Source organism: Helicoverpa zea, chromosome 17, assembly GCF_022581195.2.
Source record: "Helicoverpa zea isolate HzStark_Cry1AcR chromosome 17, ilHelZeax1.1, whole genome shotgun sequence".
NCBI lineage: Eukaryota > Metazoa > Arthropoda > Insecta > Lepidoptera > Noctuidae > Helicoverpa > Helicoverpa zea.
Genome location: NC_061468.1, coordinates 1,912,815 through 1,936,625, shown reverse-complemented (window position 1 = coordinate 1,936,625; position 23,811 = coordinate 1,912,815). Strand labels below are relative to the sequence as shown.

Sequence of the window (23,811 nt, the reverse complement as noted above, 5' to 3'; positions counted from 1 at the left end):
CCTACATTTTCATCACCTTAAACTTGAATAAACTTTATTCCGCGTATTTATTAACAAGAGCGGAAGAGCCTTTGGCAAAGGGCTCAAGATTTAATTTGAACTTTCATCTCAAAACTACAGCTGGACCAATTTGAAAAATAACTATCTTTATTAGGTAGATAGCCCATTTATCGAGAAAGGCTATAAATAGGCAATTTATCTGAGTACCCAGAATATATTTCACGTGGCCCAGATGTAACAGCTGGTGAAACCTAGTGCTATCTGACGTTTTTACAAGAGTGTCTATGGAGTTTCTTGTAGGCTCTTCTCCATGAGACCAACTTTTTGGAACCGTGCAATTAGTGTGGCGTTTCATAGTAGCCTGCAAAGTCCTATTTGAAATAAAAACATTTGACTTTGTTCAACTGCGACATTTTCTGTAAAGCTTCATTCACATTGAAACCTGTCCAATAATTTAAGTCGATCTTTTTCTTTTACAAATCCTGAAGAAGACACGGCATCGTAACCACCTTGATCTACAGACCAAATACCAAACAACATGCATTACTTACAAGTCACGACACAGTTCTATTACGATACCAATATTTTTGTATCACCGTTGAACTATTACTTATATTCATTGTCATATAATAGGCGTGTCTATACGTCTATGTGTCTGTGGGTCGCGGCCATATTGTTTTTGTTTTTAAAGTTCAAGCTATTGGTAATAGAAAGACTAATTTGAATTTTGATTGTGTGGTGGTTTCTATTGTGATTGGTGATAGGAATCGATTTAGATTCGATAATTGATTTTAATGTTATTGATATAACAGGTATTTTAATGTTATTGACTTTTGGTTTCGGCATACACTTGACCCGATTTTGGTAATTTCTCTAGGGCAAGAAATAGTCAAAAATTCTACGAGTCTTGTTGAAAATTCTGCAGCTTAGTTAGGTCATAGAATAGGAAAGTACCTTCTATCACTGGTCTTGAACTAATGACCTCCCTAGCCTAGGTCTTAAAAGGTTACTTTCATACAACAAAGTTGAATGTAAAGAACTTAGTACTAGTGGCACAAGACAGATAATTCCTCGTGTATAATCATAGCACGTAAAGAAAATCTCCACTGAATCAGAAAGACTTTCCCACTTTCTTGTTTACCGGAAAAAATGTCGTCACTACTCACCATAATTAACGGCTAAAAATCCATTTCCCCAATTAAATTTAAAACGCGATATAAAGTTAGGTGAAAGTAGTGCTACTTTAGACAGTTCTTGAGTTATTACTAATAGATGCAGTTAGACATACTCATAAGAGAATAATTACAATGAATAGCCTGTCTGTTTGTCAGTATTTGGGACGATTTTTGGCAATATTTATTTCACCTTTTAATATTTATTTTTCGTAGGTAAGACGTCCAATGATGAACATAAGTCGTCATCGCTTTCAATTATTTTTTCTAAAAGTTTTTAAAAGCTGGTTCTTTTAATGATTTTGTAATGCAAATAATTCTTTTCAAAATTGACAAACAAGAATACTTTATTTCCACGTGAAAGAACTTTCATTTTCAAACTGTCTGTTCAGTAACCACAGAATATAGGTACCTGATAACTTATTAAATCTATACATATAACTCCTAATTTCACCTTCTTTCCCTTGTCTGTATGATGGTAACATTGCGTGTACACATCTACAAGTATTCCGTTGTTCTACCGCGCGTGTCGGTAATCTCATGAGCAAGAAACCGCCACTCTTGGCATTCCGGCCGCTGGTGCGTCGGACACTGCACTTATAGATGCAAGGGATAATGCAGGCGTTGCACTTAGAGAGTGTTCATCTTTTTAGGAAGAAAGCAGTACAAGAAAGTAGTATTTGTGCTTTCTTTGATATTTTTTATTTCACGTGATTAACGTGTCTTCATCATTTTAAAGGAGGATATATGATTCTCATGAAACAAAGCAAACATACGATCTTTTATGTTGTTTTAGCTAGGAAATTAAAAATAAATTCTTCTTACGGAATGTTTGCTTAATTGAAATATTTTAAAGCCTTATGTTAATTACACAAAGTCTACCCAGAGACATAAAACTTTATCAACTTTCCAAATCCAAAATCCTTACCCATATTTCTTAAACAAGTACCTAAAAACATTTGTAAACTTCTGCCCTTAAGACATAGAACATGTTGTTGCCACACTATTTGTACTGCGAATCCATTGACCTGCCTTCAAGCAGTATTGTGCAACTTGTCGTAAGACAATAGCTTGACAACTTATGTTTAAACTTGACCTCTACTTGATCTAGTTTTGAGTTGCCATTGTGCTTGCTTATCTGAGCTTTGAATGACTTATTAAGTGCATTATGGAGCTCGTTAATTTTGAGTTTGGGAGAATTTCGTTTAGGATAATTTTTAAAATTAATGAAGAGATAAGCACTAATTAATAATTACATAGTGTTTTCTTTTGTGACAACTAAACTATGATTGTCGAGGAGGCCAAGATCCATAGGATTGTAGAGCCGATGGGAGTAAAAAGATGTTTTTCTTTAGTAAGCGATTTCGACAAAGATTAATCACGCGACTAAAGGATTATACAGTTCCCATACCTAGCGTAAATAATTATCGATATGCTTGATAACTTTATCCATAAAATTATTGCGGTGCAGTTTAACCGCATGCATTTTTAGATTGAAGTCTACGACTTTAATTTTACTTAGTTCCTAAATACGCCCTACAGCAAAACTTTCTTTCTCACCCACACCCAAGACCCCTTATAAGCTTTAGCTGTATGTTTCGAAGATGGAATACGAAGATATCACTAAAGGATACCGTAGCTGCTATGCATCAGGACATTCAACCTAGTCTATCTAGATAAATGAAGAACCTGATCGCCCTTTATATTAGTGGTTATGGAAATCATATCTCTTAGATATCAGTAACGGATGAGAAGACTGGTAGCTAACTTTAGATTGAAGAACTCTAGTAAATTGTTATCAGAACGTAGCAAAAGCACAAGGAATTGTGTTCGATTTAATTAAAACACATCAATTATATTTAGTCATAAATGAGTTGACGATAGATTCGCAATTACAGCCCTAGTAGCAACCAAGTACAGTGTGAAGGATGTTCTTATGAATCCTGCAAAGTCTAGATATCTTACAGTTTTTATTTCCAGAGCGATTGACCTTGTGATTTGACCTTTCTGAAGATTGTAATCCGGCTTCAACTTAGATAGGTCATATCAAATCCTGACAGAGAACCTACAAAGACAATTCGACACAAACAAAAGTAATTCATGACCTCATTTTCCGCTACCTATTACAAGACCAACTAAACAAATTGGTACAGTTAACTAAATAAAAATAATATGAAATACTATTAAGAAACAAACAGACAGTGTGCAAGCAACGTGCTGGTTCAATGAATTTATCACAAAAACTGTATTACTATGACTAACTTCACACTGCAAACTGAGTCGGCCGACAGTTTTTGGGCTCATAAATCAGTATCTAGATGAATGGACGTACGCACCTAACAACGATTAGGTATTTGGCAGGTTTCAGACCAACTAGTAGTCTTGTAAAGTCGTGGTGGCCTAGTGGGTAAAGAACTACCCTCTCGAGTATGAGGGTGTGGGTTCGATTCAAGCAAGTACCAATGCAACTTTTCTAAGTTTGTATGTACTTTCTAAGTATATCTTGGACACCAATGACTGATGAAAGGGAGAAGAAAACCTCTCGAGAAAACCTGGGCTATAAAATCTGAAATCACCAATCCGCATTGAGCAAGCGTGGTGATTAATGCTCAATCCGCCTCCGTGTGAGAGGAGGCCTGTGCCCAGCAGTGGGACGATAAAAAGGCAGTAACGTAGAGAAGTATTTTTTTTAACAATCGGGCCAACTGTCGCCCGACTATTTAGTCTGCAGTGTGTCGATAATCTATAACTTACTTTCGAGTCGGTCAGGCTGGTTGCAAAAAAAGTAATTTCTCTCAATAGATCTCTGTATTGCTACCACGTGCAGTTATGTAATGGTCGTGCTTACTTCACGGCTTTTTTGTCAAGTTTTGTATGGGAAGTCGTGTAGGTTAATAACCGATTGCCATAAAAGGAGGTTCTATGTTGGATGTATTTATTTAAGTATGTCCATTTATTTCCTCATGATTTGAAGGGCATCCTTCCGAGTCTTATTGATATCAAGTTAAGATCTGATGATGGAAATCAGGAGAAGGAGCTAATCAGATTATACTGCATTTTCTACCTCGTGTTTCTTTGAGCTTACGTATCTTCTTCCTGTTGAGGAAAACTTTACCCCAACAATGTATGCCATTACGAATTCGATGATGGAACCGAAATATAGTTTAATAGTTTGAACCAGATTATTAAGAGCTTATTTTATTATCATCCTTCAATAACAGCTTAAGCTCATAAATAAATAAATAAATAAATTAACTTTAATTAATTTCTAAGTATAATTTTATCGCTATTAGGTCTTTATACATGTCCTATTATTATTTATATGGACTTCCCACTCATGTTATTCATAAATGGTCATAACTCTGACTTACATACAATTTAGTTCCAAAAGCAATGCGTTCCGGTTGAATCTATTCAAAATATGGATTGTAATGATTTCGTGTGGGCAGATAATTACTGATCGTTTGCCCATTTAGAACTACATAACATATATGTATTCGGTGCTAAAATTACATCAGAGGTAAATGAACTGGTGGTTGTATCTACTGAAATTATGTCAGATAGTAAAAATGCCTGTCCAGGTATTTTATTTTCAAGGTCTTATCCTCCATTCAACAAATCTTTAAAGAAAAGTGTCAGTTTCACATCACATTTATAAGATGTCATCAAAATACCGCTGTTAATAATTTTACTTGCTTTTCCCGCTTTATGAAACCGGCTTCGACTAGCAAAAGAATATGATGTGGTAAATAGTTAATTTCAAACGCATACACCTTAACAAATCTGCAGTTTGAAAGCATTAAAAAGCTCACCAAAAAACTATACGGAAAATACATCTATCAAGTCTATATCTTACACCCAATAAACGTTACTTTAAACATAACAATACCTAATTTCCATACAAATTAGCACACTAGTATGATAGCATCAAGACATATGATGTGATATCATCACATATCTCTGCATGTCGACTTTCTACAATGCACACGTATCACGGAGTAAGGAAAGATGAGTGGAAGTGCCATAATGCAGGTAGGCCAGGCGCCTTCTTCTAGGTCAAATAGGGTGGTCATGACCAAAACGATCAGTTACGAGTGAACTAATGAGGCGTTCGGGTGCTTTGAAACATCTGTCAACGATTTTTGTTATTACAAAAAATGGTCGTGTCCGAAAATATCGGCGAACAAGGGCGACAACAGTAACGTTCCTCGTATCCCGCACACCCGCATTTTGGCGCGCAACTTTCTTAGGAGATTTTCCGTTATGGCACCTCCACTAGTCATTTTGTTCTCCATGTCGCGTATCATGCAGTGGGAAGTGAGTGCATTATCGGCGCATCTCATCGGCAGCTACCGTTGCGTATCGACGAAAGTCGTGTAAGGTGGCACATGTATGCACGTGAGAATAGCAAACAGTTTGTCATAGTGTTCTTCTACTTCTTATTAATGATATTAATTGCTCTACTGTTTGATACCATCCAAAGGTTGTCTAGAAAAAATTGCCATTTAGCAATAAGACCGTCTATTTGTACTTACACAAATGTTTGCATTGTCCTAACAGTGCGGTGTACAATAAAAATATTCTCTTGTTAAAGTTGAAGAGTTTTTTATTTGGTTGGTAGTTCTGAAGTGGAATTTATATTGATTTTTTTGGCATGAAGAGCTTATCGCGGTCGGTTAGTGGACATCAAGAAATTTACATAAAATCACATTCAGTTCTTTCATATTTCGGCAAGATCGTTAAAGCAGGTCCTGGTAAACATTTCAACATCTTCGACGTCAATTTTACAGACAGTCCGCAAGCAAAACGAATCGTTTCGTATGGGAACGCGACCTAAGTGCATTTTCTCATCTCGCTATTTCTGTGTTCTGGTAAGAAAGTTTTGCATTAGTAAGCATATAATTACTTTCCCTTCAAGGGTTAGTGCGTATCATGTTTATCGATAAAGTAAGAATGTGGATTCTTATCTTAGTGGCATCAAGGCTTATTGCAGGTCTTGGCTTTTATTGGGGTATTTGCAATTGTTGTCTTAACATGATCTTACTTGTTTATAAATAACTTTCATAAATGCAAAAGTTAGCTTGTTCTTTTGTGTTGCATACTTTCACGATAAAATAGCTTCACCAATGGAGATATGATTTCGTAAGGAAAACGGTGGGTCTTTGGAGTCAGTGATAGGCTACTTTTTAACTTGGTTCCTTTTAGTCTTTTAGTAGTCCCTTTAGGCCGCAGGTGTATAAACTTGTTTTTTTTTGCATAGAATAATCCTGATACCACCAAAAATATTAGTTTTTACTGTTATTATTTAAGTAGGTAACTTATAGGAACCTACCTACCTAACATGATCAACATGTTCACCATATTCACCTAAATCTGCTCACTACCACAGTAGTACCAACATCGACAGTGGCCCCTACCGTTTTGTCAATTAGTCACAGCTTGCAGGCGAGCGTTGACACTGAGCGGCGCGTGCGCAAGTCAGCGATTAGCTCTGCCATCTGGAGCGATGCGTGTTTGTTTTAGCTGTTGGGTCTTTAGGAAAATTATCTGCGTGACCGTTACGACAACGGACTGTGAAAAATTGTAGTACCTAGACTATCTATAAATTAAGTATTTGAAATACTGAACTATCATCATCATCCTCCTGACCTCAACAGTAGCAACTTGAGCGTGCCTTCATCTTATGGAAGAGGAAGCCTACCTTTTTATCTGACGTTAACTTACAAGTAACATTCTTTCTGGGCATTCTTCCTCCATTCATTGTTAGTTATTTTGTAAGTATTCTTGTCTAAAGATATTTACTACTTTTTTTCTGAATTCTACTTTGAGCTAGACACAAACCTAGATTACAAACAGAACTTAATAATATTTTCACAACAAAAAAGCCCAATATCACGTGCGTGCATCAACACGACTCAACATTTAAAAGTCGTGCCACATTGGACCACCAGGCAAGTTGGAACAGCTGTCAAATGTTTTATATTTCCACTCAGAAACCTGTCAGTCACAATTTATATTGAACTGGTTAGAATGGTGTATAGAATATGGATTTCCTTGTTTGCTGTTTCCTTCACGTTGTGGTAAAAACTGGGTCCCTGGTACATACTTGGGTAAATATTGAGTTTATTACTACCTGCTGGTAACTATTGCTTTATTAAGGACTTTTCTTTTAGTTCTTCTTCGAGGATTTTGTTTGTATCTCTATAAACTTTTGGATCTATGACCCTTCTAAAGATAGATAGGTGCCGTCAATAAGCAGAACCATTCGTTGCTTGTTTATAGGAATCAAGAATTAATGGATTCCAAATTATTTTACCATCAAAATAAATGCCTAGTATGTTAGCCTACCATGATCCCTGACTAAGTAATACCATGCCTATAAAATAATAGTGTAAGATAAATATTTTAGTTTAGTAAAAATCATACCTAATCATATACTTAACATAATATTGTTATAAAAAAAATATATGGTTTTATTTGATTCCACATCGTGGTCGTGATTAAAATGTTCATGACTTTGTAACACAAAAAGTATTAAAAATATTTATCAAAGAATATTTACCCTTTAACTTAAATGATGTAAACAAGGTCACTGCAATCGGATTTGAACTTCATCCTCTATAACTTCATAAAAGAATTTATGTTCAAATAAAAGAAAACTACATTTCAAAACAAATCGTAAATGTAAAATATGTAAAAAGATGATAAAAATGACCTTGACATTAATTTTATAGTAAACATAACCTCATGATGGTCAGATGGGTCAAATACACAACATCTTTTATTATAATTACACAAAAAGGTGTGCTAATAAACTTGCAAATTAAAAAACCTTTTCTGCCTAGCTTTTTCCTAACTACGTTGGGGTCGGCTTCTGGTCTAACCGGGAGCAGCTGAGTACCTATCTGACCTCCTCAACCCAGCTACCAGGGCAACCCAATACCCCGTAGTTAGACTGTCAGGTCTTAGACCTAAACAGAAAAAAACTAAACAGTTTACCGGCCGAAACTAGCTCAAAAATTCGTGCTAAATACGCGTGACTGACAGACGTAATACCTATTTTATATAACAAACCAGACCAGAGTTCAGACCAATTTAATTTAGATTCTATGACATAATTACTGAACAGGCCTTACTCAATGTTATTGGCAATCAATCAGCAGGTGCTTTTGTTGTTAGTGTACAAATTTCGCACTTTCAGCCATTATTCAGCCTTGGCAAAATAGACAATAGTGATGAATTGAGAAATAGAGGTAGTGCTGGAAAAATATTCATGCACTAACTTTGAATAAGTAACAATATAAGGACGATGGTTGAGAAGGATACGAAACATACTTCAGAATTTTGAAAAGGTCAAACTCAAAACACACATTTAAAGGTTTAGTCTTGGACTAAAGTAGTAAGTAGACATAGGAAGCACCCACCGCTCGAACATTCTTGTAGATACCTATCCATAAAAACAAATCGTTTCTGCCATACACAACAAGAAAGAAGAGAAAAAAAAAACATTTATTCACACAAAAAAGACATTTTTAGTAGTGAAGTGAGAAAATTGACAAAACTTCTCAATGGTAGAGCCTGAGCTTAAAAATCGTGCAAATGCATTTGCAATTCAAAATACAAAGTTCCAATCTAGGATCGCTTCACAATGGAAGTTCAACTTTCTCTGCAATATCACCCACTGTTTCTAAGGGTCATAAACTACGTTCTACCCAGTATTTACCTTTGGCAATATTGTCCACATTGGTTGTGGGATGCACTACACTAGGTACTTTGGTGGATGGTTTATACTTTTAAAGAGGTCAAAAATTAACCTACTAGGTACCAATCCGTGTCGAAACGCTCCACATTGCCACAAGAGCCGTTTAACGCCCTTGTCAGCTAATATCAGTCACCTGCCATTGTTCGCGTGTTAATTCGACTGGCTCAATGCTCCGGTTGTCATGTGGGTTTCTGTAGCTTCAAGTGTGGGAAATAAGAGTTGGGTCCACGGTTCGCTTCGATGTCACCGAAGCATGTTGGCAAAAAGAATTAAAAAAAAAATGACAAGCTTTAAAAATCCTTTAAAAACATAGATGGGTAAATGTTGCCATGAATTTAGCTGCAATTACTTTAAAACAATTCAATGCTAACTTTTTAAATTGTCAGCTTCCTCGGATGATCCTTGAAGCTTCGCGTGACGATAAGTAGCGTATTCATATTTTTTTCTCAGATTATCTAACTGATTACGTATGGTTAATTAATTTGATATGCTACGTAGGTAACAGCCACATATTGTTGTAGTTTTTAAGCTAATGCGGTAGTAAAACAACTTTGATCCGCTACCTTGGAATTAATTGAGCGATGCAGCGGGTGTTCATAAATTAAATACAGGCTTTGGTTAATTTTATAGGTTTATGTATTGATTTTTACATGAATAATGATATTATCTTACCAGTTCATTCTTCTTATTTAGCGTAAATTAACCTTAAGTTAAATCACTTGATAGCCTTTTGCTTTATACTAATTGTAATAATTTAGCACAGAAAGTATAAAACTGTAATTTGGTTCACAATAAAGTGACATAACATTTAGACTGTTGACCGCTCTGCTTCCGAAGCGAACCGTCTACCTGACCACTTATCCTCAATTTGTCAAACAACGTGATTCTCCAGGGCATGTCGTGTTGACTTCGCAATTACAAGCCATTTCGTTGACATGCTCGTGACTATGATAATTAATTTGAACCCTCACAATTTTTGAGTGCAACGACACGAATTTTGAATAATTTTGATTTTTTTTTTCTTATGAAGAAGATTGGGTAATTTTGTTGTTTGTGACAAAATGTTTGGTTACCGTTATAGTTTCTGTGGGAATTAAAAGACAGATTTGAATGTGAAAGAAAGAAATTGCTCAATTTTCTTTGTTTTTAATGACGTTCGCATAATTTTATTTAAAAGAAATGCTTTGTAGTTTGGCGTATTTTTGGAACAACAAGATCAAAGGCTATTTGTTTCTTCTATAGCGCCGTTGTTTGATGCTTGAGGATCGCATTATTTGCAAAACTAGAGCAAAGCTTTACACTAGTTATGGGCCTTTAGTAACAGTTCCTTTAGAAATTTTGTTTAACAACATTTCTTTCAATATTTTTTTTTTTACAACTTCAGAGTAGATAACCAATGTACGAAAGAAAACAGCCAGGATTTAGGAACAGTTATATACTTTCCAAAGGGTTCAAAGCGTGACTGACTTATAGCACTTTTTAATTACAAAAATAACGCGAAAATTTTGCAAACGGCCAAATTGGGAGTGAACTACGCAATACTAAAGTAGATTAGCATCAAGACGTATTTAGAGTATTTGACGCTACATATATTTAGCTGTCATTGCCTTAATCGCTTTTTCCAAATCGCAAGTTTCGTAGTGAACGTGTCAAGTTAAGGCTTGTTTACACAGTTTTTCAACATAATATATTTATATAAGTTAGGGAAATGTTCAGATATGGGTTCATTGACTTTTGCAGACCTTCTTCTTCTAAAGTAATAAATTTTAACACTGTGCAGTATTATCATATCTTTCATTAAAACTAGCAACTATCTATCTCTAAGGGTGAGTTTAGACTCTGCCAGGCTTGCGGGATTATTCGAAGTTACCGCGTCCCAGGTACACAAAGAGCTTCAGAGACACATGGGTTTAGACTTTAGACCAAACAAACAAAGAGCTAATGCATGAGTATTCTTTCAATGTTCTCTCTAAAATATTTCTGATAGAGGAAATAGAAAAAGCATTTACTGTAGCCACCACCCTCATAAAACGATAAAAATAGAGACATTAATGGCAGTTAAATCGCAAAGAATTCCACTTTAAAAATCGCAGAAACTTGGTTACGCATTTAAATCCACTATCTAAACGTGACTTTATTAAAATAATTGGAATAAAATAGCCATAAAGCTAGTTCAAGACCGTGAACGCTTCGTACATTCGCAACCGAGATGTTTGCACTTGATACTAAATCTTTGCCGTGACATCGCCTGCGTTTACCGTATGCATAAATGTATGGAGAAAACTATTTTGCGTATGTATAAGGTGTGTTTTATGATTGTGGATTTCTATTAAATGTTCCTTTCGTCTCGCGATTTATTTCTGATTGCCAATAAATCAGACAGGTAGGTAAGTGTGGGAATTGACTTCACTAATCCTCATGAATATCATCAGCCGGGGGGTTTGTCAGGCGACTCTAACATCGCATGTACTCGCGGGACCTCAGCAATCAAGATGTTTCTTTCTAACTATACCTTTGATCCGAATAAATTTATATTGACTTAAATCTTGAGCTCAGGAAGATGACAACTTTTTTTATTTTAACTTTGATGGGATTTTTCACATAATGTGTGAAGACTTGATTTGAACAGAGCTTTTAAGTCAAACTAGCATATTTCGGTTCCTAGTTTACTTGACGGATTTTCCTTAACATCAAAGTGAGACCGCTCTACAAATGCTACATTATTATTTACATTTTTGGTAGCAAGTGCAGTATAATCTTGCATCTTAGTACTAAATCAAGACTACTAAGTTACAACGAGTGATAAGGCATCGGAAACGGTGTGGTCGGGAATGCTAAGTTTATCTTTGATATTCTGGCGAATGTCCTACCATAAACCGAATCAGGTAAGCTAAACTGGTTTAAAGTTTAGCAATTGCGAAATGGTATGTCTAGATAGGTATGTCACACTTCGTCTATCCATCTATTTAGTGTAGGTAATCTTCATGTTTCATGTAGAAATGTTTGTTTGTTTGAACGCAATAATCTCATTTTTTGGTTTTATTCTTGTCACTATTTGAGACAAATCTGCCAATGTTAGATGCTACCTACTTTTTATTCGGCTGTACGAATCGTACGTTCAGGATGGGGTGCAGTCGCGGACAGAAGCTAGTATGTTAATGTAAACTTAGTATATGAAGTCGTTTTACTATAACGGAAGAATTGGTCATTAGAAATAAGAATATTATTTTGCATTTTGGACGCTTTCGCGATCAGATAAAACTTTACAATCCAATTTACTTTTTGAAAACGGAGCAGTCCTAATTTTGTTTCAGAAGAAATTGGTTTAAACACGGGTTATATTAGTGCATTTATTTATCTTTCAGCATATCATTTATATTTTTAAATATTAGATTGTAAAAAAAAATAAAAAAACATTTAAAAATATAAAAAATAGATTGCCACCGATATCGGGCACAGGGTCCAAGGTACCGGTGGTTAGGGTCCCAGAGACAGAAACCTCCTCACTATACGCGCCGTATCAAGGAGTACTGAGGTCTCAAATTCCTAAAATCAAACACACACACCGTCATTCCTACAACCATTTATAAATAGATAGATATGGATCCTAGAAATGACCAGCGTGCATAGTAATTTGTAAATGTAAGCGGCTAGGACCTTCAACTTTGCTTCGACACTAAGGAGTTAACATTGTAGGTTCAGTTATAATTATATAACTGCAGTACTACCCAAATATGCGGTTAGATGGCAGACCTAAAAATGTTCTGAAATTATTTATTTTTAATTTTAAAACCTAAAATATAAAGTTCTTCTTAGTACCTATAGCAATTTTTTTCTCTAGGACCCTAACCACCAATAGGTTGGATACCTGTTCACGATATCAGTTGGCACCTATTTATGTTATTTTTGATTTTTTAAGCAAATTGAAAAATATTGATGTCTATTTTCTGATAACAACCTTTTTATTTTGTGTTTGTTCTTTTTACTTTATATTTTAAAATAGTAAACTTTGTTTTTGTCATATTGTCCGTGGTAAATAAAGCATAACAGACAAGTTTATTGTATAAAATGTTTGTTTACTGATACAAAAATGTTTTTAACAGTCGGAAGTGTCTGAAATTGACATGTCTTGTGACTTTTTCTACTAAACACCTGCAATAATTTGGAATAATAAAGCCTACCTAAATATTTAAGTCGTAGTATTAAAAAGAAGGTAAAATCCTGAAAAAAATAATAATGTAGTAACGAGTATTTTTCCTCGATTGCTACAAGGTGGGGTTTGTTTATTCAAATAAGTAAATTAACGAAAAATATGATATCGTAACTTAAAATACAGTAGGTACCCGAAATATTTATTTTTCCTTTCAATATACTACCTTTAATAAGATAGATACCATTTAGTTAAACAGTTACCTAATAAGAAATAGGTACCTCTTAAACGTGCTATCATGGATTGGCCATGGGATATTAGAATGACATAACTTTTCATGCAGATTTGCAAGATAGCCTTCAATTACTGTTTAGCATCGTATTAGACGTTTATATCTATTACGAATTGCTTGGTTAAAGTAGTATAATATTACTGAAAAGGTACTTAAATATAGAATCTTAATGCATCTTTTAGATTTTCGTCAACATTTTATATTATTTTGAAAATGCCATAGGTACTTAACACTGTTTACATCATCTACCTAGCCTTTTCCCAATTATGTTAGGATCCGCTTCCAGTCTAACCGGAGGCTGCTGAGTACCAGTGTTTTACAAGGAGTGACTGCCTATCTGACCCCCTCAACCCAGTTACGCGGGCAACCCAATACCCTTAAGTAAGACTGGTTGTCAGACTAAACACTATTTAACTTACAACTTTTAAGTAAATTATCAATAATTTGAAATTCAATATTAAGAAAAAACTACTAGCACTAAAGTATAATTTGGAATTCACAGAATCACGAAACAAATGAAAACAGATTTGAACAGAGATTATTCTGTAACCCAGAAAACGCCAAACATAATGTATGAATGGCTTCACATACCTAACTATTGCAATCGCCTGTGAAAATTATGTTATTACTGAGCCATAAAAACAGTAATGTACCAAATTCACATAATATAAACAGTATCTATGAAATCTGATTTAGTTTGCATGTTTGAAAATTTAACAAAAAAGCTTTTGGTTTAATTTAACCAATATACCAAGGCAATACTTGGTAAATCAAGTTTGAAAAACACGTAATTCTGATACATATTTTTTTAATAAGTAACTTATAGAGCTGATAAAGGCCCCAAAGCCCCCACTAGATGGACGGACGTTTTGGCCAAGGTCACCGGGAACAGTGGATGCGGGTTGCTGAAGATCGAGCAAAGTGGCGAACCTTGGGAGAGGCCTTTGTCCAGCAGTGGTCGTCTTTTGGCTGACACGACTATAGAGCTGGGGTCGACCAAAGAAACAAACGATGGATTGTGTGAAAAACGATATAGCTGGAAAGATTATCACTTGTGAGATGACTTTCGACAGAGAAGTATAGAAAGAATTGTTTGAGGGCAAGTGCCTTAAAATTGTGTTGTAAAATTCCACCCGAACACACATAGACACATACATACATACATTGCAAGTTGAATAAAAGCTTGTAATAAATAATGATGAATCCCAAACAAAATTGAAATGTTGGCAGGCGTATGATGATCGGGGACAAAAAATCTGCAAATAAAAAGAACATAAAATCTGAATGGCCTTTCGATTACGATGTTTTGCACATTACCTACAAATTGAACGTGAGACCTCTCAAGATAAGATTTTCATAAGAAGTGTGAAGTTGTCGCCAAACAATAGAATTGTTAATTAAGCTTACAAAAATTTGTAATGCTGTGACATTTCTATACGGAAGGCTTCCCAAGGCAAAGAAAGCTGAATGGAACTAATTGATTCAATCAGTGATGTAAAAAGTTCTGTCTGACTAAGACTTTTTGCTGTCTGAATACCGTTTGGTAATAAGTTATCAACTGCTAGGTAAATGAAAATAATTAGAGCATTTAGTTGGTTGACCGTTTATTTTCAAAGGTAGGTAAGCCAAGCCTAGAAAGACATCTTCGCTTTGAATTAAAAGAGCGGAGATGCCTTCCTTGGCAGTGCCTCCTAATAGTGTGTAAGAGGCTCTGAGGATTTGCTTTAAGAAGAAGGATATCAAAGTTGTCTTGTTTCGAGGATCGGAAGTTCTCATACTCTTACTGAAAAAAAAACCATCGACTTTCCATTACGACCCCTATATACCTACCTAATTTAGGTATTCTGTAGTAAGAGTAAATTAAAAATCTACAGAGTAAATAAAAAAAATCCCAGAATGTAAAACAAGCGCATCACTGACCAAGTATAGAAAACCCATACCCATCAGCTATTTAGACCACGTACCGCCGCGAACTAAAGTCGTATCAAGGTTGCCAGTAGCATGCTCTGATCAAATTCCTCTTGTATACCTGAATATCAAGTCATTTACTGCGTCGGTCTGTTTTTCTTTTTACGATAATCTTGAAAAATATGTCATCAGATTTTCACCATGAGAACAGGGAAGGTTTTAGTTACTAATTTACTGCAAAACAAAGCATGAGCTAGTCTTTTGGAAAGGTTATGGTTTTTGCATTGAAGTCAGGAATTAATTATTTTCGTGCTTGCCGGTGCTGCGGGATTGTTCAAAAGAGTTATCGCGGCCCTGGTGCATATAGGGCTTAAGAAGGAACATGATGAGTTTTAGTCAGTAGTCTGACATTCCCTCACGCTGCACCCACAGCGGGAGGGGTCGTTGGATGATTTCCCACAAAAAATAAAGGAAATCAATTACGCGCTCACTTTTATCTATGACCATGACCCCTGATTGCAGTACTTTAGGCTGATTCACAGTTACCGGTCCTGATTTCAGTATTAATATCTGCCTACATACGATTAAGGATAATTCAACTTTTGTTCTCATAGTAACCACGTTACATAAGTATGATTGAAGAGTTGGGAGTTTCTAAGCGCCTACGTGAGATTTTTGACAGGACAATATTAATAAATTGCCTAGATTTGTAGATAGAGGAGAAACCGTTGCTTCTTGCCAATTTTTAGGAGCCCTGCCAAGTTTGGACATATCGCTAGTGATAAGGCGACTGCTGTGCACGGGTTCGATGGCCGGATCGGGCCGAAATGTCATTGTTGTTTTTAGAATCTTTCACAAAGCAGCTCGGAGTCTGGAAATTGTCCAGTTAAACTCCGGTGCCTGGGAAACGTAAAGACACGTCTTCGTATGCTGCTCAGAAGCAGGCGTTGTTACAATTCCACGTCGTGGGCTGTCAGTCAGAATTACTCTGACTGTAGGGTTCTAGCAAAGGTTATTATGAAACGATCACTTTATTACCTTAAATAAACATAATCCTTTTCATCTACAAAATAATTATGTTCCTTACGCAAATAATTGCATTAAACAGAGATAAAGACGATAATAAACGACAGTATTACGAAATACCCTACGTGACTGGGCTTAAAAGTCTACATGATCACGAGAAAGTCCCGAACCGAGGTACAAGGGAATATTATCGTTAGTAGGTAGGTATAATATACTGTGGCATGCCTCCACGAATAAACTTAGAACGTGCTTAGGATTTTGTTATAACAATGAATGTTTCGTGTAATTCTTAGACTAAAGTTAGAGGTTTTGTAACATTGTTTTTGTGTGTAGGACTTGTGTAATTATTATTGAATAGCTGTTCCCTGCGTCCCGGATCAAGCCTTCCTATTGAATCTAGGAATTTTCCTATTGATGCGAATGGTTCTTATCAAAATTGCTCCGGTATAGAGAGTCCGGTGAAGAAGTAAAAAACATACTTACTCACGAACTTTCTTCTTAATAATTTAAAATATCCTGGAAGGTGTAATCAAAATTATTTTGATTCTATACTTATGTATTCTTTCTATACACGTAAAAACATTTGGTTTTCAAATTGCTCTCGAAATCCGCAATAGTTCTTACGATTACTGAATATAAATGAACTTTATCTGATACACTTTACAATTGTATTTGTAAGGTGAAGGTGCTAATAGAATACTAATTTTTGAAGCTAGGTTGAAACTTGAAGATCATGCGATTTCTTTTGTTATTTTATGTGGCTGAATACAAAAGCTTGTATTGCGAAAGTTTGTACTGATATCGTTTGAAGTATTTTTCGAGAATAGAGATTGAAATTGCACAATATATCTTGTGTGGAATACTTTTTTATGGAAGGGAAGTCCTCATGCAGTCCTGAATCTTGCCGGTTAAAACCGCCCCGCTATCTCCTGGCACGTACGTACGTACGTTTCAAAATACTTCCGCAGTTTTCCTACTTATAGAGTTTTAGGGGAACACAGGTACATTTTCTAGACAAAATCATCTTGATTTCTTTTCAAAACATGAGATGATCTTTGAAGGTATGTTGACCGAGTCTTTTTAATAAAATTAAAAGGATGTTTAGAAGAAATATTTCCTCAAATTACATAAAAATACTATGAGGGCAGTAGACTTGCTTATCACAAAAAAAACCCACGTTACATAAAAAAGAACAACAAAATATATTTACACAAGTTAATAGCCAATTCCGGTAGACAAAATAGTATCTAAAGGCGTAATTTTCACCGCAGTTACGTCTTTAATTTACCGCAAAGTTTTTTTTCGAAAGTTTTATGTAAATAAACAGAGTTGTCTCATCGAACGTAATAGTTTTAACAAAAACTGTATTTGCCTTTGACAGCGTATATGTGAAAAAAAAACTTGAAGATACATCTTAATTGAAAAAAAAAAATATTGGTGCTTTGGCTCGCACCCTTATCAAAAGCAGGTATTCCAAAGCTTTCCTCATTATATGAGTTATCTAACCGCAATTCTTGCGATTCGTATTTAATTAAATAAACAAGGAAAAATAAGCAATCATGTAAGAATTAAATTAACCTACAATGCGTTCGCATATAGAAATACCTAACTTATATAAGATAGATACCATATTATAAACATTATGCTCAAAAATTGAAATTATATTTGTGCAAACAGTTTTCTATGCTCTATTTAGAATATTTATCAGAGCATTTTACACTCTTATCTCCGATCATAGTTGTGAAGCTACGCATTCAAACAGTAACAGTTGCAAATAGTAAACAAATGCTAGTAAAAAAGAAAAGTGTACAGTTGTTTACTTATATAAATGGGAACCGGTAACCGGTAAGATCTAGTTTTTATGGTTTGTTTATTTTCACACATAAATAACAAAACGAATAGGCATCAAAATAAAAAAATAATAACTACCTAAGTAGGTATTTTGAAAAGGCACCTCTTATCTAAAATAATTATTAGTGGGGAACTGTCTTATGATTTCTATGCAATAAAAAAGAAACTTAAAAAAAAGTTTACTTACATCATTCCCAAATTGTTCGCTGCTAACATCCAAAATAGATGACAAGGCTGCAGCCAAAATCACTTTCCTCCAATAAATCACCATATTTACATAAATACACTAAATAAATATTTCAAAAATTCACATTTTATTCAAAAAATAAACTTTAAATTATTTATAAAAAAAGTCCACCATGTTTTTTATTTTCCCGCTCGTGATTGACAATTGTGATTTAGGGCAAAGGAAGTTTCATGCTTACAGCCTATTTGTTGTGGAGTTTTTATTCAAGTTTTTTTATAAAGTAGTGTCGTGTTTAACGGTGTTTACCGCGTAGCGGTGAGCGGCAGTTCGCGTGGTTTCGCGGCATGCGACTGCGCGGATTAGTGCAACAGATACAGAACAAAGTGTTAGAAGTGTTGGCACTCTATCGATATAATTTCGTTGCGTATTTTTAATGTTAGTTCTTTTGTATTTGATTAACTGTGATTGGAATTAAAAGAACCTCCGCTTTTCGGGAAGTCGGTTAATTAATATTGACTAAGATGTAATTGATGATGCTGAATGTAAGCGTGGTGCATAAAATGAAACACTTTTATTTACTTTTTTTTAAATTATGTATGAGAGTGAAGGAAAGTCATAGTTTATTACCATATAATTTTAAAAAAAAACCTGACTCTCAAGAGATAATTTAGTAATCAACTTAATAATGTAATCAGATAAGAATCTAAAGGAGAAACGATTGCAATCCTAAATTAAAATTGATATTTGTAGACAAACTGTAGTAAAAAAAGATTAAGTAAATACCTATTAATCTACGCAAGTAAACAAGTAACTATCGACAAAAAGTTCTATCGACACCACCACATCACTACGCTATTGCAATTCGGAATTGTAAAAACTATTTTCCCAAACTGTGTCAGGTGTTTGTTTTAGCTACGGATTTTACTTTCATTTCAATTAAAATGATAATAATGTTAGGCACATTAAAAACGTGGTCTATTACATACATTTCTGTGTTATCGTGGGATTGGGCACATAGTATCCTGTAATGGGGCTTTTAGAGTAAGTTTTTCTAGTGTTGTTACTATGTAAAGATGGTGTTTCATTAGTGACGGGTTGGTTTGATTAGTTTATTGAAAGTCTTTACACATCTGCTTATTTATATACAGAGAAAAAAAAATTGTTTGCTTGTGCCCTTAAATTCACCCTAAAGGCTCCAAAGTTACTGAATTAATTTCAAAATTCTTTTACTGCTGAAAAGTTACACAGTTACCGAGTAACATAGGCTTTATTTTATTCCATTACGCGCAGTGGCTCCCACGGGCCGCGGATGAAATCGCGGGAAATCGGATAGTTATTTATTGCAGAGTTCGTATACCTATTTTGACTTTTTTGTTGTTTGATAATACCGGCAAATAAGTAAAACAAGTTCCCCCAAATAAGGTAATCATATCATATTGAGGTCACCTCTAGTCTATCATCTATGTAATGTAAATGTGTGAAAATAAGAAGATACAGAAGCATTCTTCTCACATGGAAAATAAGGCAATACAAATAAAAAACAGTCGATAAGCTTCATTTACTTTATTTTCTTATAAATTCTCAAAAAAAAAAAACAAAATTAAAAGCTAAATTAAAAGCTAAATAGTCTTTATAAACACGTTTTGTCAAGTAGACATATTATTTTATATAGTTATCGGCACGGATATTGAGCCCTGACCTTCACCTGCGCAGAAGCGATTTATTCGTTTATTACCTTATGTGTACAGTGCGCAAAGCGATCCCCACTCTTCCGCCGAGAGCTCAATATCCGTGTCGGTAACTATAATTAGTTTAATATTTATTTTAGAATCTTCATTCACTTCAAAAGGCCACCTTTCCGTACTCATATTTTGCAGCATTTCTTAACTTCGAAAAAGTTCAACTCTATGAAACGGGCTTACTTTTATCTTTCAAAAGAGAGACCTCAGCATTACTGACCATCATACAGACCTTATTTCGTAATTCTGCTATTTTATCCGGCGGGAACTGACAAACTATATCTGCCATACACGCAAAGAACGAATGAGTCGGTGACTGTCCTACCCCTGTAGCTCTATTCACTAATTGTTGCAATATAGCGTTCCTTTCCTCTCTGTCTCTTCTCAATTCATCTATTATGGAATCTCTCTTCCTCTTCATTACTCTTCTTGGGGCTACGTCAATCTCCGGTACTGTCAATGTCTGGTCGTGCACCGTCACACTCTGTTGAACTAAATGACTTGGATCATAATTAATAGGATCAGGCGGCTCTATGCTAACTTCTTCATTTGCGGTGCCAAGTATGAAAGGAGATTCTGCTAAAGGTACTTCTTCAGAAGAATCATACTCTTCTTTTATATTATTATTAGCTACTTCGTAAACAATGAAGTTATCTTTTGGCGTGTCATCGGCGTTTCTTTCTTCTTCGAATGTTTCTGATAGGAAGTTGAGTCTTTCGTCGTCATATTTGGAAACTGACTGTTGTCCGCCGTTTATCTTTTTCTTTCTGTTTTTTATGTAGTTGTCTCGTATGTTACGGAATTTTGATTTGCATTCTTCAGCTGAAACAAGAAACAGTAAAGATAAGTACAGTCGCCATCACATCAAACTGTCATCTAAAATCTGTCAACTTTCATTACCTACTGCAATTTTAATTTTATCTTTATAGCATAAGGTTTAATGTTGAATGGAAAAAAATACAAGAGGCTCCGAAACTACTGAACCAATTAGAAAAATTCTGTTAGAAAAACTGCATTCTTCCCAAGTAACATAGGCTATATTTCATCCCGGTATGGGCAGTAGTTCCCACGGGAGGCGGGTAAAATCGCGGTATAAATAAAATTAATTTGCGTCACACTGATCACTTGAAACTGGAAACATTTCTAAACCATTTCTTATCACGCAAAAACAATGTAGGACTCCCCACCGATAGGTACTGTTTGCAATATGATCAACAATAAAAAATGACATACATAACACAATACCAAGGAGGTAAGTATGAACTTATTTACCTAATGCAATGTAAGTAAATGATGAACTTACATCTATGTATAAGTAAGTATCTAAGTACTTCAGTGTCTATTACAAAATACCTAGGTAGGTATGCACTGAAATATAAAATAGGTAAAACCAGAAACTAATTTAATTAGGTAGTTGGTGCAGGACCTATACCAACAGGACCTATAATTAGGCCAAAGACCTCATGATAGGCAGGTATGGATTTAGTGACCAGCAGCAATAATTGATAGTATCTACCTACTCCATATTATCGTGCAGCTAAACTAAGATACATAAGGCATTGTATAAAATCCCTGTCATTCATCGAAAACAAACTATATTTTATTTTCATTATGCAATAAAAAAAAAAGTCGTCAAATATCGTCACAGATATGACGGATTGTAACTCGCAACGGACAGCATTTTCCGCACTCAAACTATTACAAACTTTGTCTCTATTATAATAGAATCTGAAATCAACTAATGCAACAGTCACACGAAGAGCATGCTTGCAAATTGTGACAGAGAATTTTAGATTCTATTTCTATGCACACAGTGTCGATAATAGTTTGACAGCTGCAGTCCAATTGCTACCTGAACCGTGCGTCACGTGGTTCCCCGTTCCAAGCTGCATTACAAATACTCGGCTCTGATTGGCTGTCGGGAGTCAAGCGTCATGATAACTTGTTGACAGCGCAGAGCGCAGCTACGAACGAAAGCGCTTTGACAGTGAATAACATTACAAAATCTTCACAAAATTAATAACTATTAATTGAGAAATATAAGAATATACAATTGTTATGGAAACAAAGCTTAAAACGAAGTAGTAACACGGTAAGTTGGTACTTACGTGGTCTGTTGAGTTCCGCGCCAATTTTGATCCAACAGTCGTACTTTTTGAACATGTATTTGCCATTGTTGACTTTACTGCGATACAGGATGGGATATTTCTTTACTTGTTCTAGCAACGCGTCTTCGAATTGTTTGTTCATCATGAATAATGTATAGCGTGAGCTACGCGACGTTCGACGGTGATGGCGTCGCAACGGTATGCGGTGGAGCGAGCATGCGCGGGGCGACGCGGCTTCGTCCCTCGCCCCGCGCTCCTCAGCCCTCACCGCGCCTCCCGGCGTGCCGCGTGTCGTCTCACCGCAGTCAATAATAATGTTTTGTGCCGCAGTTGGTCGTTCGAAGCGTGCAGCGTAGATCGGAGCGTAGCGAACGTGTTTAAAATTATGATTCATGCGTCGTTGCTATGTTGTTTCAGGCTAGGGTTTTTAATTTAGGTTCTTATGGTTATGTACAACATTTAGTAGTTAGGTTAATATAACTTACATGAGGTATTTTAGCTTGTTACCAGAGTATAATCAGGAGTAGAAAAATATGCGTTTTAATATAATGGCGACTGCAAACTACTTAGTCGTAAAGGTTATAGAGCTTAAAAGGGTCAAAATATATATTTATCATAAGGTTTCAGAACGTGGCTATTGTGCTTTTTCGGTAGGTAAGGTACCTACCCAATGTACTTTTCTTTCAGTTCCAGGACGTCTAAAACTCATAGAAAAACCCAAAAAAATCCTTTTACTGATTTACTATGTTACTTACAACAAATAATAGCGATAGAATTGAGCGGAATAGTGAAAATGTGTTCGCTATGAGGCAACAGTTCCGCTTCGGTCACCGCTCCGTAGATCGGAACAGATCAACAGAGAATACCTTGCAGTCGTTATCGGTGCTATATTTTTTAAAATTATTTTTTTAGAATTAATATGTTAAGCACCTAGGTCCTAGTAACAGTTAAATATATTGTAATCATAATTTTTATTATGTTAGGGACAATCTTCTGACTTACCCTGATTGCTCATCAGTTTTTAAGGAATAAATTTTTATGGTACGTCTATCTAACTGACCTCCACAACGCAGTAACCTGGGTGACACGATAGGATTAGATTGACTAGTTTCGTTACCTAATTCTATTGCTATCTGTTCTGAAGTAAATTATTTAAATCATACTTAATCTCTCAAGCCAGTGCAGCGGTGTTACGTTAATATTCCTCTTAATTTATCCATTAGCGTTCCCAAGCTATAACATAAAAAAATATTGTATTGCAACCATTTTTCACTATTCCAAACTCTTTCAAGCATAGGCACACTGTGTCCATTTACAATTCAGTTGTAAAAACTTACAAATTCAATATTTTTACATTTAAAAATAGTATGCGCGACTCCATTCCACTTGTATTCCACGTTACAGATTGGTTTCGATATGTCACCTCGCATGCTATTGTTGCGTGCTTTCTCCGCGCACTTCTGCGGTACCATTGTGCCGCGGAAACTGTGTAAAAGAGAAAGGGTTAATTTATTGCTCTGACAGGCTTAGATGGGAACATATTGAGTATGCACGATGCTGAAGTTGGTAAACCCCACGGAATAAGGAAAGGTTATTTTAGGCTCCATGGTAAAATC

The 23,811-nt window shown here is 35.4% G+C and overlaps 2 protein-coding genes across 2 annotated transcripts in view; both read right to left on the bottom strand.

Moving 5' to 3' along the window:
- LOC124638531 (A disintegrin and metalloproteinase with thrombospondin motifs 16-like) overlaps window positions 1-18,684 on the bottom strand; it is a 54,044-nt gene extending 35,360 nt beyond the window's left edge. Inside the window, exon 1 of the mRNA XM_047175505.1 lies at window positions 18,349-18,684. Coding sequence (XP_047031461.1) covers window positions 18,349-18,432 — 84 coding nt within the window. The 5' untranslated portion in view covers window positions 18,433-18,684. The remainder of the gene's footprint in view (window positions 1-18,348) is intronic.
- Window positions 18,685-19,971: 1,287 nt separating this feature from the next.
- On the bottom strand, window positions 19,972-22,489 carry LOC124638193. Its single transcript, XM_047175090.1, has 2 exons — window positions 22,196-22,489; window positions 19,972-20,909 (listed from the first exon to the last, which is right to left on the bottom strand). The coding sequence occupies exons 1-2, from the start codon at window positions 22,338-22,340 to the stop codon at window positions 20,254-20,256; spliced, it is 801 nt and encodes a 266-aa protein (XP_047031046.1). The 5' UTR covers window positions 22,341-22,489; the 3' UTR covers window positions 19,972-20,253.
- Between the last annotated feature and the right edge of the window lie 1,322 nt (window positions 22,490-23,811).

Coding starts and splice junctions, on each gene's coding strand:
- LOC124638193 (XM_047175090.1), bottom strand. CDS start 22,340: ATGATGAACAAACAATTCGAAGACGCGTTGCTAGAACAAGTAAAGAAA. Junction 20,910..22,195: donor CGCGGAACTCAACAGACCAC/GTAAGTACCAAC, acceptor TTCTTGTTTCAG/CTGAAGAATGCAAATCAAAA.